The sequence below is a fragment of the Platalea leucorodia genome (genome assembly GCF_965183815.1).
Source record: "Platalea leucorodia genome assembly, chromosome: 5".
In the NCBI taxonomy this organism is placed as follows: domain Eukaryota; kingdom Metazoa; phylum Chordata; class Aves; order Pelecaniformes; family Threskiornithidae; genus Platalea; species Platalea leucorodia.
The window spans coordinates 83,031,851-83,048,370 of record NC_138827.1 but is presented as its reverse complement, the minus strand read 5'-3'; the positions used below and the strand labels follow the sequence as shown (position 1 = coordinate 83,048,370).

Here is a 16,520-nt window from a genome sequence, read left to right as displayed (position 1 = left end):
AACTATCCCCCTTGGCAATACTATCAAACACTGGTAGAAAAAAATGTATACAGATTTAGGACAGAACAAGGAAGAATTAAAAAAAAAATATACTGCAGGATTATTTACAGATAGATACAAAAAAACCAAGCACTTACCCAGCCCCATATTGCTATTCGTTTCTCATCAATAAAACCCATTTCTATAAATTTCCTGTGGAAAAGAAAATCACAGAAATAAATGCATTATGACAAAAGATTGCTAATACTATAACAAATTAGCAAAAAATAATTTTTTCTTTCACTTTTTTCCACACATCCCACCAATTTAAGCAAACTGACAATCAGCACGGCATGTTTGATTTCTACAAAGCATCAATTGTTCAACTAATAGATATTTCAGAGGAAAAGGAAGAATTTTTCTTGAGAGGATAAAAAATGCTGAAATTAGTACTTTCTTAATAATTTTTGTTCCAGTGGATGAGGACTATGACCAACTGGCTCCTTGGCAAAAAAGTTCTTTCTTCTTATACTTAGAATCCACCTGGATATTTAGTCTAGACTAGATTAAACATCATACATTATACTCATGTTGTACATGTGCATATATATATATATATACACATGCGCATATGCATATGTACAGACATACACTCACACACATGCAGAGAAAAAAGTTCAAAAAGTGTACTCCTCCTAATGACCACACCTCATTTCCCATAGCCCTACCTTCCCACAGGCTATTATCATTTTCAGCGTTTTAATGCCAAAGGTGCTGGATTACCATTAACATTCAGACCTTATCCTGCAAGATGCTCAACACACTCATCTTACAATGAGTTGATACTCTGATCTCTCAAGAAGCATAGTATCAACCTCTGAGATTACGGATTCCCTGGAGCAATAAGCTTTCTTTTTTATGTGCCTGGAAAGTGAAGAGCACATACTGCTACTATCATAAAAAATAATAATGAGGAAAACATCTTCTAATGCTCCAAGTAGGTAATGAGCTTGCAGTGGATGAAAGGTGCACCTTGATTACGCGCTCAGCAAACAGGTCAAAGAGAATCATAAAGACTAGGTCTCCTACAAAAATCCTGCATCAGAGTCTGAAGGCTGTATTTCCAGAGATGTATTAGCAACAGCAAAGAAAGGATGAGGCAAAAGATCACAAAGGTTCAAGAGTGACAGATAGATAAACAAAATACATTCAGATACATCCCAGGGCACATATCAGCAGCTGCTAGCCTTATTTTGTTGGGACAAGCACGTGTGACTGACAACACCCAAAATGTGGGATACTGTCTGGGTGGGACAAAGTTAGAAAAGCCAAAAAATGATTCAGCTTTGTTATATTGCTGTCTTAATCCCTGGGGTTCCTCCGACAGTAAAACCCCTCCAAGAACTTCCCACTAGAGTATAGGATCCTCTCTAAAAATCATGCATCTTAAACCATGTGTTGGATCAGGAAGATGGAATGCAATACATTTTACTGAATAAAAATTTAGTCTAGGTGCTGACAGAAAACTGGGAAGTGTGAAGTCTGAGGTCATTTCTTCACAGCCTGTCTCAGCAGATTTTGCAACTGCAGAATCAGTTTAGGTTCCCTCTGCCTCTGACATTTTATGTCTGAGTGACGATTCAGAGTAATAAAAAAACATTCTCTCTCTTGTGATATTTTAAAGTATGCCATTGCTGCTAAAAGTTTCAAGAAAGAAAATCAAATAAGAGATTAATAGAAAAACCTGACATGATATACGGCTATTCTGTTTCATTTATCAGTGAAAAGGATAAAGATGTGTTTATATCATTGAGGAAGAAATGAATTATCACAAAGCAGGAAGCGGAAGGAATAGATACCATCCTCACACACACTTGTTAATATAGGCAGTGTTCTCAAACAAGTAGAGAAAGCTGTGGAAACCTGGACTGCTACATCCCATCTCTAGCTAAGCTACTCAGAGTTATCATAGAATCATAGAATGTCCTGAGTTGGAAGGGACCCACAAGGATCATTGAGTCCAACTCCTGTCCCTGCATAGGACAATCCCCAAAATCACCCCATATGTCTGAGGGTGTTGTCCAAATGCTTCTTGAATGTTGTCAGGCTTGGCGCCGAGACTACCTCCTGGGGGAGCCTGTTCCAGTGACGTCTATTACCGGGGGAAAGAGGGTATTTACTACTGCACCTGGAAATCTATCCATGCTCTGATGGGTCAAATTCCAGACCAAAGGCCAGACTAAATTCCTTATTCCTGCCTTGCACTCATTTCTGTGGGGTCCAAACTAACACTTCTTTAAATGCTCACTTTAGCAGTGCTACTGCATCTGTAAGCTTAACAGGCTGCCTTTCTTTACAAAACCTCAGCTTTTACTCCCTCCCAAAACCTCTGCTTAGGGAATTATTTTCCCTTGGAACACTTCAAGTGTTTCGATGCAAACGAGCACACTGTTGGGGAACAGCTACCAGAGGACCTTAGAGACTTTCTGTTGTTCATAACTATCCTAAAATAGCATGGAAGGCAAGTTTATGACTAACCGACCTCTAGAAGGCTTGTGTCAGGATTCAGTTCTGCTACAAACTTCACATTTGGCCTTTAGCTAATCACTGTGGTACCTCACTATGTATCTTTGGCTAATCGCTATGGTCACTGAGGTAGGTTTCCCGTACAGGGAAAACTTCAGAATAATGGATAATACATTGGCTTACCTCTCACCACTGATGCTTGTATTTCTTTAGGCCTAGGATTGAAGCCTCTGATGATGCTTTTATAAAATGGAAGTGGTGAGGTCCAAATGTGGACTTAGTATACCACACAAAACCTCACTGACATCAAGCACCTCATTATTTCTACAAGTCTTGTCTTATTTCCTGGAGAAATAAGCTCAGCTCTCCAGAAGAAAGCCTGACAAGTATATTTAATATTTTTTTCACATTACTTCTTGTAGGTATGTAAATACAACAGTTATACAGGGAGATATTCTACTTACTTCACTGCTGAGATTTGGTCCTCAACTTCATAGACTCCTAGTCTTCGATATACTGCATGCAAAATCTTGTCACCTTGATAAGCCGTCCCTCTGCCATCCACTAGAGCAACAATAATTCCCTCTTTGCTTGCAAGATAGGTTATCCAGCTAATGCTAAATGTTTCCTTTACATTCTGACTGCAAGGTCCTCCGTACCTGATGATGAAAATTCACACATTTTCAACTCATATTTATAAATTTATAAATGATTACCAGATACTGGCCTATAGCTATAGGTACTTCTTACATTTTCTCCACAAGTATTTTGCTATATAGCTGTGCTTCAGAGAGCTCAGTAGACAAACATTTTCATATATTTGTGAGATTTTGCTATCTAAAATCCATTTGAATCCTTTAGGTCTTATGCCTAAGGCAAATCATTAGTTTTAGCTCAGACTAAGAGGTGCAGCACCAGGTACTTGTCCTAAGGGGAATCCTTAGAAGGGTCATGCCTCAAAGACTCAATTCTTTCCTCTCTCCAAATTCCTTAGGTGTAACAGTGCTTTTTGGTGCTTTTCTGCTTTTCTGCATTTGATCTCCACAGCAGTCAGCAATGCCAAAGAAAACAGGAGAAAAAAGCACAGCTCCTTACACTTTCTGGCCATCCCCAGACCTTCTTTGTTTCAGTAAGGAATATCATGTGCTGTTGGAGCTGTGGGCAGAACACACCCCACAGAGCTGAGCAATACAGAAGGATAGTCCACATGAGAATGGCCTAATCCAAGTTACGCATTTGACCTCAAGGACAGCACTGACTTAATCTTCTACTCTAAACTTCATTCAATCATACTTAGAATTCTTGGACCTTTGGATCATCACTGGTTAATAAAAAATGATGTAAGGTTTATTACACCCACTCAGCTCTCCTTTCTAATTTTTTTTGCACCACTGCAATTTTTGTTGCCTTTGCTGCCTGTAATAAACTAAATTCATGTCAAATGCTCTTTGGAAGGAACATCTGATCAAAGAAGACAGTCCACATGGTTTAGGGGTGTTTGGGTTTTTTTCTTAAAAAATGAAGCAGGCTTTTGTGTTTTTCATATTAGCAAAGCTGAAATCATTAATTTCAGACTGCCTCATGATAAACAGAAGCAGCAATAGAGGTAAGAACTCCAAGCAATAGCCCACATGTTTTTATCCTTTTTCTTTCTCTGAGGAACTTATCCTTGCCATGGTAAGATTAACATTAAAAACCTCATTGATTTCCATTGGGTTGAATTTCTATTCCAGAAATATATTAAAAAAACCACCACAACAAACGAAAGAGATCTAAGTGGTTTTGCTTTTGCTTCATAAAATGTTGCAAATGTCCTAGGTTTTTTTAAATTATAAGAAGTATGTTTTCTGACAAAACAACAACGTTGAAAGAAAAGAAGTGTTACATACACCTGAATAAGCAGAGGGTACTTCTTGGATCTATCAAACTGTGGGGGTAGAAGCATTTTGTACCACAAAGCTGGAAAAGACATATTAAAATTATATTGTTAATGGTTAAAATGATTCCTCCAAGCATAAGCCAGAATTTGGTGTAATAGTATATGAAAATGAAATATGAAAATGAATCAGCACAAACTACACAATGCATGAACTGTGAATCAAAGAAGTAATGTAAGTAACTGTTTATATTGAGCTGTTGAAGAACAACTTTGAAGAAATAAAGTGCACACTTTTATTTTAATTTAGCTACGCATAAAATGATTATTTCGCATAACTCTAGGTTCTTAGTTTTCCAGGTGCCTAGAAAAACACAACTAGGAATATAACTGTTGTTAAGATTATGAGAAATGAGGTTTGGAGACTTTACACTGATTCATTACCATGGAATATTGTTTGTAAGTCACTAGTGAAAACAACAGTGTATGCAAGTCAATATAATGTGTAACACATGAACAGCAGTTTACAGTTCATATTTTATTACCACCATACTATAATGTTTTAACACAATATTTAAACACTTTACCAATAGTATTAAAGAATTAAAAAAAAAATTGCATTATGAAGCAGACATGTATTTAAACTACTATTTTACTGAGAGATACTCTGAGGCACAGACAAATTGATTGTTGTCAAATGGCAGAACCAGGCCTCTTCTTCGCAGTCTGACAGGCTAACAAGTTTGCTCTACAGAAAGACAATACATACTATAACAAAATGAAGGCAAAATATTAAAATAGTAGGAATAAAAAGTATAATAAAGATATGTAATTCTTACTTATACCATCCACTTCAAGTTTATTAATTTCTTCTTTTGGCAGTTTGATCTCTTGCAAAGCAGACTGCAATTCCCAATTGTCTTCCAATACTCTGAGCTCTAAGTAAAAGAAATGCCTGAATTATTAACTAATTTCTTGCTTATTCTTCTTCATTAATTGAGATTCCTTTATTTTGTGTTATTAGAACAGAAAGGAAATCTGTGAAATTTTACAAGCAGAGTAATGAAATCAACTCAGACACTTCTAATTGGGCTTGATCACATAGCTAAATAAAAACAAAGGCACTGGTATTATAGTGCACAAATATTCGTTAGATTTTTATGGGATGTACATTTTGCAATGCAAATCATTTCACATGTTGCCTCTGAGTGTTAGAGTCCCGGATGTTATGAAGAAACTCCTTTCTCCTTCAGAGCCCTCATCCCAGTTTTGTAATATGGTGGGAGCTGAAAATGCAAAATTCATCCCACCATGCAAAACACAGTCCTATATCTCCTCTCTTGCTTACCACAGTAGCATCAGCTTAACCTCTGAGACCCTTGGGCAGTGTGGTTAAGCGCATAAATGTTTGGGAATATCTTGTTTCTGGGCTAACGCAGGAAATTCGGTTTCTTAAGGGGTTGTGGTAAACTGTTGCTTAACCATTGTACAGTGTATTCCTACACAAAGATACTAGACTTACCACAGAACTGTCCTTAGTAATATATTACTGCACACTTAGTGAACCTCTTTTGTTGTTTTTTTTTTTTAATCTAAAAAGTATTTAAAATTTTTGTTTTACTTGCTTTAGACCCAATTTACAGTTATATTATTTAAAAATTACTATTTAAAATTTAGTTAATTTCCAGCATAGACTGCAGAAGTGTATATTATGAATCCACTGGGCATTACTTGTTTATTTATGTGTTTTCCCACGAGTAGTGATGGATAAAGAATATTGTACATAATGGAAATCTGTGACTTTTAGCTTCACTTTCAAAATGGAAGAACCTTTTAAAACTGCAGGAGATTTTTCTTTGTTAGTTTACCTTTTTTTTAATGTCAACCACTTCCTGTTTCTAGAAATGCTCAGAAAAATACAAGAAGTACTTCTCTTGGCACATCTTGAGCTAGATAGTGCTCAGGACATACCAGAAATATAACACTGGAATTTGTTCTTTCAAAGTACTCTTGACAAGTTTTGCAGGTTCAAGTGAGTTTTTATGGCTGGAAGATCATCCTAGCTTTGGATACTCACCCAAATTCAGCTGAACCCTTTCCATCATTCTCCTCAAAACTCCTGAAACTTGCCCATTACACAAATGAATTTTAGGCATGCTGGAAGGAGCTTCCAAACTGGTGTATGTTAGTTTAACTGCCTCCTACTAAAATTCATGGGTGACATATTTTCAAAATGCTGCCAACTGCAATGAAAATGGATCTACTAAAAATAGTTTTGCACCACAGAAGAGATTATGAAAGCAAGGGACTTAAGGAAAATTAATCCAAAAAGGGTCATGAAAAAGTCAAAGAGAAGCTTGAATTTGTTTTTATTCCTGAAGAATAATAGCACAGCACAGTAAGGCATCATGAAACCAGTGGGGAAGATCCATTAAATGAAAACTGTTCTCTCCTGCAGAGACATTAAGAAACATGTATTTGTAGCTGGGCACTTAGCTGCATGCAATTCATACTTCGATAAGGAAGTAGTAGGGGCCCTTGATACGCATGGTCATAATGAATCATGGAAAACAGAGAGCTATGACAATGGATTAAATAGGAAAAAAATCCATGCATTAGCTGTATTTAAATCTTTAAACCTATTTAAACCTTCTGCAAAAGAAATACCAGAACAACACAGTGTTTTTACAGCACAATTGCAGTAGACATGTTGACCAATCTTTTCCATCTGCAAACATATTTGAGTGGTTAAAAACTAGGATGTACCAGCTCCTATTGGAGTCAAAATAATCTTATGTTGCAATTCATTGACTTCTACATTAAACACCACTCATTAATTTAGCTTAACAATATTGTGGCATTTGTCTTCCTCATGTGTTTATGTGTCTTCTGGTCAGACAACACTCAGTTAATAGTGGGTTATCAATATAGGCTGAACTGTAAGGGCCCTGACATTAGAACTAGCATTGTGTTTCCACTGATTATTAGGGAAGGAAGGGGGAATGCCAAATCACTGAAGTTTTTTACGGGACCATGCTAGTTTTTGTAACATTTCAGGACTGAGGGCTTTAAGTTGGAGAAGAATTTTTAGGGAAAAACAAGAGGCAGAGAGAGAAAACTCACTGCAGAGTAATTAATATTTTCGTGGTTAGCAAATTCCTGCTTGTCCTGGTTGCAAACAGTCCTCACTAACAGGCTACTTAAAGAATGAGGGCTCTGAATGTTTCTTGCTGGAGTTCCCATTTTGTACCAATAATTACACCTTGTCTGAAGCAGTTATTGGAACTGCTCATCTGAAAGACCTTCTGCTCTTCCCTGACATCTCTACCGATGGCTGAAGAGCAAGTCACTGATCCAACTTCTAATTGGTACAGCACAATAGCTCAAATTGCAAACTCTAAATAGTACACTGTTGCCTTTTGTATAGGGTAGGGTTGCTTCATGAAAAAAAATCAGAACATTTTGTGATTTCATCCAAATGTGAAAATGAATAGTTTGGGAATCACAATAATGTTTTCTGCAAAGTTTGACTCAATATTTGGTAGACAGAGTTGCCGATGTTCATCGCATCTATACTGTGTAAACAGGAAAAACATCAGGATGCTATAAAAATGCTGGACTCAGGAATGAAAATAAAGGCATCAGTGTGTTCATTGATATTTGGATTTTACTAATTAGCAAATCTAGAAAGACACTAGATATTTTTATAACAAACAAGATGAAAGGCTTCTTGATCACAATCCTAAATACTGTATTAGAGGATCTGCATAGTGAAGATCAATGAGAAAAACAATTGCTCAGAAATAGGCGGGATATTTGCAGTACCTCTGTCTCCATGGTTCTCAAAAAGAGTAGAAATGGGAATCCCGGGACCTGTCATAAGAATAAGAAGGCAGTTTATAGTTTGAAGCTGGAATTTGGTGACGGAGTGTGTATTACATTAACATTGGTAACTGACAGGTGTTAAAGAGCTCAAAGTTGATACACAAATCTGAATCTTCTCTGCTGTATAACCCACTAGTCCCCTCTGCACAAAATCCATAAGGTACTGTGTGTACATAGACTTGTATACATACAGGCATTGCTTAGCAAACATAATAGAAGTAACTTTACTAACAAACTCTTCCTCCCTAGAGATGAAGTGACATCTAGTTAATACCTGAGATGTGATTACATAAGGTGAATGCAGAATTAACAATGTGAAACATTCTTCTGATAAGATGTCAGATCATATTTGTGAAGGTGAGTGGCTTTCATATGGTGACGACCTTACAGACTATTTTGTGCAAGAATGATCGAAAGGTGTTATTATTTGCTACATTTGCTTCTCTGCTCAAGGGAAGTTTTAAGGAACTCTTCAGCTGATCAGTCAGTGCAGAATCAGAAGAACAGTAAACTTTACATGAAATACGCAAAAGGAAAACCTTGGATATTTTTCTTTCCTTTTTTTAGATTGTGACTTCACTGTTCTTTGATTACACCAATGGATGAAACCTCAGATCACTGAAATAATCTAACTTATTTCAACAGAGCTAAGACATCATCTAATATTTCTGTGTTACAAGTGGTTTCAGTGATCATACATCTTGATGAATTGAGTTTTTCTTCCTTCAGTTATTAAAAATGTTCTCAGGTAGCAAAAATATCCAACATTTTGTGGCTAACACAGGTTTTAATAATTTCAATTGGGAAACATATTGTAGTAGTTTCTCATAGCTAACTTTGATCACATGAATTGGAAATCTGTGTGTGTTTCTAAAACCTCCTCTTGGTGCTGCAAGAAAAAGCATGACATTGACAAGACAGATTAGAATCTGTTTTGTGCCATGAAGGACTTTCACAAATTTGTTTCTAAGTCTAAAAATCCCAAGATTTTTGTTGAAAAAGTAAAGAAATATAGAGTGAAAATATTTGTATTTTCTGAAACATCTTCCCAAGGTTTTTGGACATGGAAAAGTTTCTTTCTGGAAATCTCTCCTGATTATTGTGAAATTTCTACGATTCATCTAGCTATTGTTTGGGATAATCAATAGTACCTAGGCCTCTGATAAATTTGAAAGAACAACTGATTATATGTTTGTTCCCATGCTATACATACCATAACAGATCAAGGCATAATACTTAGAACGCTCACTGAACCTTGCTGTATAATACTGGCATCTCTCTTTCCTTAAATTGCAAGTAATGCATTGTTTTCTGATAGGATTACTTCCAATACTGATTCTAGGAGAGAAATAAAATAAAGCAATATTTATTTTGCTGCAACTAACTTCACATGTGTCTGCCTCATATTCTAGAACACAGGTACTATACTTTCAGAACAGTTCAATTTAACAATAAATGTTTTCCCTTTTTATCAATTTTTTTCCCAAGTATATATTTAAACATTAGATGCTATTTCTCCTCAATTCTCAGATATAATCTGAGGTCAAGATTTAGTTAAAATAGCTTGTGAAATTACACTTTAAACATCTTGAAACTAAATTATTTTACTGACAAATCCAGACCTATCTTCTGTCAACCTAATATCATTAAGATAATGTTGATAACACTTACTTGTAAATGTTCCTTCTTCCTGGATAGCCTTCAAATTCATTGCTTGAATAGAAACTGTAAATTCATTTATATGTTAATAAATAATCCATAAAGTGATGACCTATGAACCAGCATCAAGATGAACAGCCGTCTTGGAAGTTAACTTAGACTTTTTGAGATTTCTGCATGTGGTGGAAGAGTAATTTAAGCTTATATACATTTCATCTTAATAAATCTTTGCTTAAACTCTGATTAGGTGACAAATAAACCATATGAATAGGAGTTCTATCTTAATTCTCATGAGCTAATCACTCCAATTATGTAAGCTGTATTTATCTATATAGTAACTTGAATGAAAGACCATAAAAAGACAGAGAATTGAAGTAATTGCAAATTGTATGAGGGTTAACCAAATCTCTCTAAGATGGGTGATTGAAAATAAATAGAAAAATGAAGGCAATTTGCAAAGAATCTCCCATAAGTAAACCAAGTTTGCAAACCTGTCAAGTGCCTTTGCATACAAATTTGTTGTGGATGCATTCAGATACAAAACAAATTATACCTAGTTATAACTTGATGAGTTAACAAATGGTGTTCCAATAATTAAGTGTTGCTTTAATGACAACACTCACAACCTGTTCTCTTCTTCATGATACTTACATTGCATCATTTGTTACTCTGAAAATGTATATTGCCTCCCATTCTCCACTTGTAATTTGGATTGCATTCTCCTGTGAAGACATGTAAATTACTGAATATTGAAGAATTCTTTCAGGAACTTAAAACAGATCAATGTAGAACACTTTGCTTGACTTACCACAGAGCCATTGATGTAATGAATATGCTTATAACCATTTTTGTCACTAAAAATTTTGTAGTATGAACTGCTGTCTGATGTAAAATATGGTGTAGAAACAAAGAACTGAAACAATGGAAGAAAAATGAGATGTAAGTGTGTCCAAGCTGTTTAGCAGATTATAGTACACATACTAAAAGTAACAAGACTATTTAATCAGTTTGGATGGGACAAACTACTTTGCACAAGCATTTACCTGTGATATTCAATCTCCCAGTCAGTACACATTACAACTTCTAATCTGTCATGTCAGATTTCTCAAGCTGATAATATAGATAACTCAAGTACCCCACAAATGTAAGCTCTCTACTTATAAGTGGAATAATTTGTTTGTATATTCTGACTGAGTTTTCTTTAGTTATTTAAAAAATAGGTAGAATTGATTTTTAACAAATAAGTTTCTGAATAAAGCTGATGTTCATGAATGGTGCCAGACTGAAAATCCTGTGGACCGCAGAGTCTGGCTGATTCTCTGAGCCAATACAGCACTAAGCAAATGGATATCTGAAGTTTCCCGTACTATTCCACTAATGTTAAAGAACAGATTATCCCAGATAAGACCATTCAACTTTTGCTTTCTTTCAAACCATCACCTCTTTACTGAAATTGTCAGTCAAGGATGAGTTACTGCAACTGTGAGTTTTATTTTCAAAATATGAACACAGAAGAATGACCTGCAAGCACTTCAAACATACCACCAGACATTCCTGAGTGAGTATGACTTTTGAATAATACTAACCTAAGCTTGACTAGAACCTGTGACCAGAAGCTAAATTGTTCTGGAGCCTGCTTCTAATATTCCTAATGCTTGAAATCCCATAAAGGCTAAAGCAGGGATTTATGCATGTGTCCAATTTCTTTAGTTCTAATAAAAACCTGTCATCACAACCTCGAGAGAAGTGGCGAAAAAAGGAAGGGACCAAGTAAAATAACCAATCCTTATAGATGTGTAATCTTCACTTCTTCAAATAAAAATACGTCTCTTAAAGGACAGCATACTGAAAATCAAAACTCTCAGTTAAGTCAGGATATTAAGTTAAGTCAGTTAAGTCAGGATATTCAGGCACAGTGTGAGGTTCCCCATATTGAATTCTGGTAACTTCACCTGCCTGAGGAGTAAACATAAGCAATAATACATATTCACTGTTAGAATATATGATTGTAACTACTGATCTCCTGCTCTTACAATTTCCTTGCAGGTTTGTTTTTACTGTGAGTTCCCAAAGACAGGTGTTATGTCTCTTCCAAGATAAAGGTCACTGGGTAGAGAAAATTTCTTTTGCTTAGGGGTAACTGCAGAGAAGTATGAACTACCCTTCTAAGTGGGGTGTCTTACCTTGAAGGTTCCTCCCTAGCTGAAGATGTGCAGCACTTGGCACTAAAACTGTGTTCTGAATGGACAGGTTTTATTCTTAAAAAGCTATGGTATGACCGATCTTATCTCTTGCCCTAATGACATCAGAGGAATTTTACATCTGTTCTTTGCCTCCAGGATGCTTCTAAGAATTACATTCCAGTATGAATCTACCTCTTTTCATGACTTCCCTCCCTTCGGTATAGTGTCTAATCAGTTGGTCTAAGATTTGCAAAAGGAGACAGAAAAAGGGTTTTTAAACTCAGAAAGGAGGTAGCCAGATATCATGCCTAACACAGGATTAAAAGTCTCAATGCTACAGTGCAACAGGTTTAAGCAGTAGTGCTGTATGACTCAGAATGGTGCTTCATGTTTCAAAACATTGCTGTAAAGATGCAGAAAGCTGTAGCTTTTCGTTAAGTCAAAACAGTACAATAAGAAAACCTACTCCGCCTGCCCATCCTGTTTGACTCTCTTCTATGTGCTGTCGATTCTGAAAAACAAAATCAAATGCACACTCTTAAAGAAGTTCAAGAATGAGTTTATGGAGATACAAAATCTTCAAATAAAAAACCTGTAGCTGCCTGTAAAAGAGAATTTTAGAATACTTGCCATCAAGGTTCAGGGACTTGAAGGTTGTCTGAAGTAAATAATATTGCTGAATTAATACCATTATGTTAGTTAAAATATTATTTTTTAACAGCTGTCATCAGAGCTAAATAAAATCTAAAGTAATTTTTTTAACCTTATGCAACATTTTCACTGAAAGCAAGAATTAACAACTACTTAGTCTCATGAATTTTTCAGTAAAAAACCAAGTAAAGTAATTTCAGGAATAATAATATTAAAAATCTATGTTAGATTCTCAGGTGGTTCATTTGACATATTTCTTTTCATTTCAAAGCTGTGATGTTGATTTATAACAACGGATAATATGACTACTAGGTACATCTTCTAAATGTAAACCTTAAAAACCTTAAAAAATAGAAGCCAAATACTTTAGCTAATTAAAGCGCACAGAAATCAAGGGTCTCCATATTTGGTGCTTAGTGTAGACATATTAAAAGGCCCGATTTTCGAGACTTTTAAAAAATCTCACAAATAATGTATTTAGAAAGAAGAATTAAGGATTGGCAAAGATAATGTAGGCAGCAAAAATCTCCCAGATTATCATATGCCGAGACTATGAATATAAGTTTAGCAGGTCTTAACTCCTTGTAACATTATTAAAGCTGATTTTAGAAAAGACCTATACTGAGCATAAATGGATCAGTACCTCCTACAGCTTTTACATTTTTATTTGTATTTTACTTATGAAATTTCTAGTCCATTTTCAATACTTTCCTAAGACTTTTTCATTGAAGAGTGTAATATGTTGCTTGTTGGATGGAGCAAGTGATTTAATATTTAACAATTCTGCATCCAGTCAATGTATTTCTTTTTTTATCTTGCAAACTTTTCTTTATACTGTTCATTTAATACAGTATTTCTTTACAGTCTGAAATAAATTCAACGAATTTTCTTTCTAAAGAATATGGTTTTTATTTGTTATCCTCAATGTAATCTCATTAGCATTCAGAATCATGCTTTCTCCCTTTCAACTTAGTCCCTGCAAAGTGACTTATTTGAGCAAAAGTTGCACATACTTGCCCCTCAGAAGACTGTTTAGTACTTTGCAAGGGCTCCACTGAGCTATTAGCTCAGAAGATGGATTTTATTTCTTTTAAGATAAGAAAAATGGGATGTATTATTTTATATCTGCATCCTAAATTTATTTTCCTTTCCTTAAATTAAGGCTCAGATCTTGATGACATAGTACATTTAGGATATATTTAACTTCTCTCATATGAGTAGTCCCATTGACTTCTATGGGATTTTTCTGTGTATTAAAGTACTACAGAATTTAATTAGAGAACTGGCATCTTTATAGGAAATCCCAATTTCACAAACATATGCCCAGCTTTTACTCACATGAATAGTTCCACTGAAGTCATACTGGTTTCTGTGGTCTATTCACATGAGCAAGACTTGAACACAGGAACATTTTTGATGAATTGACACTTTAGGAACATCTTGTAGATTATATTTTGTTATTATTTTCAAGTACATAAAGCCTAGTACATTTATTGTACATTAGAGTCTCAATTTAATCTGAAATAAACAAGAGAACTATTTTTGCGAATGGAAACGTTCAGAGAGATACTTTCTAACGGCAAATAGAGCTAATGCAGCACTCCCATCTGTTCACACTCCTTCAATTGGCCATTTGTGCAAACTTTAATGTGATAAAAGCATTGTATCACTGTATAAATATAGAATTATAGAAACGTCAGTAGTGACTCCATAAATAAGGTTTCATAGAGAAATGCAATTAAACAAGGATCATGAACACAGTCCTGCAAGATGTTAATTGTTCTGGTCTGGTTCCAGCAAAGCAATTAAGCACATGCTTAATTTTAAACACATAAATAGACCTACTGAAATAAATAAAACTGCTTACATGCTTAAAGTTAAGCTTGTGTTAAAGTACTTTGGTAGATTGTGGTAGAATCCTAGAACCCTTAATTTTTTTTTTTTTTTAATGTTACAATATTTAGTTATTAAAATGCAGGTTACTTCAAGGTGAGACAGAGATTCAGTGTTAATGTACTCATAAAGTGGAACAATTACTTAGGAAACACATCAAATGCTGCAGTAAATGTGTATTTTGTCCTAATAAATTAAGATATTTGTGGAAAATTACTTCAATGACAATGTTTTTGAAAGAACAGGACTTTAACTTCCTTTTAAATTTGCAACAGTTGTCATATCACAGAGGAATAAGAATTATTTTCAGCTTGGAAAGGCTGTGTCAATAAACTCTGAATTTACAACTTATCAGTTACACAGAACACTTTTATAAGTATTCTTGCCTTTTATTTCCCATTAGTTCAAGTTTTCAGCCTAATGCTAGTTTTTATACGTGTTCTGTACCATAAACTCTAAAAACAAGACATGCAAACAGCATCAATACTAAAAGATAGCAAATGAGACTTCTGTACTGGAGTTACTGAAATTCAGAATTATCCTTTCCTTCAGGATCTATATGAATTTATCAGTGCCTACAATCTTCAAGCTTTACAAGGTCTTTTAAAGAAATATTTTTTTCAGAAAGGCTTCTGTACATAAGATCTATAACTATCTACATATAGGTGTAGATAGCTAGGCTGTCTAAGCTATCCTTCTGCTCAACGCAGTATCGTTTTCCCTCCAAACTGTCTTAATGATAGAATGACGTATTTAAACAAAATGTAGAGGTAGTGTTGCAATTAGCCTGAAGTTTTCTTTTCAGATCTGAAAAAGGCATTGTTTCTGAAAACTTGCCTGCTTTCTCTAGCTGTATGATTTGATAAGACAGAAAAATTTCTCTCTCCTGAAAACCTGCCTTACTTTTAATCTGTATGTCCTTTCAACTAATTTAACATTAATCATAAAGGACATGATTCAGTCAGACTTAGTATGACATTTCAAGGTAGTATAATAAGATTTTCTTTAAAAAACAATAAAGATCCTATATGGTTCCACTTTTGAAGATAGAAGCAAGAAGGAACTAAACAACAGTATTGAAAGCTGCTCAGTAGCATTCATCTTATTTTTGTTGCTTTGTTACTTAAGCCTCGCTAAAAAAATATTTTGGTGATTTTATTTCTTATTGGTGCAATTAAAACCCCTCCCCCAGCAATTAAAGTATTGCAAAAGGTATCACTAGTAGCTAAAAGATGAATGTTATCAAACACTGGAAAATACAATTATGGCAGGCACACAATTATTTTCTAAAAGAATTCAGGGCAAGATTAAATATACTTCTGCAAGTAAGTCAGAGTGACCTGTGCATGACCAGTAGGTGTTAAAATAGCTATGCAGATGAGATTAGCAAATGTTAATTTCAGCAATGTTCAATTTATATTTCCGATGTTATTACCTCTGGACAGTCCCAAGTATTTGAATTTTCTTTGAAGTCACAAATAGCTAAGACTGAAAAATTCTGGATTCTCTTTAGCCATTGCACACAGATTCGACTATCTGTTACCCAAGTAAGCCAAGTAAAATAGTGATCACTAAAAAATAAAAGAAAAAAAGAAAGAAAGGGTGGTTATTAAAGAACAGGAATATAGAAGCATTGCTACAGATTGTATCCTCCATATTGCTCTGTGGAAGACAATAGCAAACCTTCCATTGTCTTATGGATGTTTTTTTGTCCTTTGTAACAATGTATCATATGGGCAGACAGAATCAAAATACATTTCTAGTTAGCTTCTGATCCATCTAGGAGATGAATATGGCACTCCACTGTTAGAAACACAAAACAGCTCAGAGGTTCAAGCATTTAAAACAAATAGACGAAAACTTTTTTA

At 34.9% G+C, this 16,520-nt stretch overlaps 1 protein-coding gene across 1 annotated transcript in view; it reads right to left on the bottom strand.

The window, feature by feature from the left end:
* Window positions 1-16,520, bottom strand: part of FAP (fibroblast activation protein alpha) — a gene marked incomplete at its 5' end in the record, with an annotated part of 42,714 nt that overhangs the window by 9,271 nt on the left and 16,923 nt on the right. Inside the window, 11 exons of the mRNA XM_082311469.1 lie at window positions 138-192; window positions 2,970-3,164; window positions 4,395-4,464; window positions 5,221-5,319; window positions 8,207-8,254; window positions 9,480-9,604; window positions 9,938-9,991; window positions 10,577-10,647; window positions 10,734-10,838; window positions 12,575-12,619; window positions 16,088-16,223. Of these exons, the coding sequence (XP_082167595.1) occupies window positions 138-192; window positions 2,970-3,164; window positions 4,395-4,464; window positions 5,221-5,319; window positions 8,207-8,254; window positions 9,480-9,604; window positions 9,938-9,991; window positions 10,577-10,647; window positions 10,734-10,838; window positions 12,575-12,619; window positions 16,088-16,223 (1,003 nt within the window). The remainder of the gene's footprint in view (window positions 1-137; window positions 193-2,969; window positions 3,165-4,394; window positions 4,465-5,220; window positions 5,320-8,206; window positions 8,255-9,479; window positions 9,605-9,937; window positions 9,992-10,576; window positions 10,648-10,733; window positions 10,839-12,574; window positions 12,620-16,087; window positions 16,224-16,520) is intronic.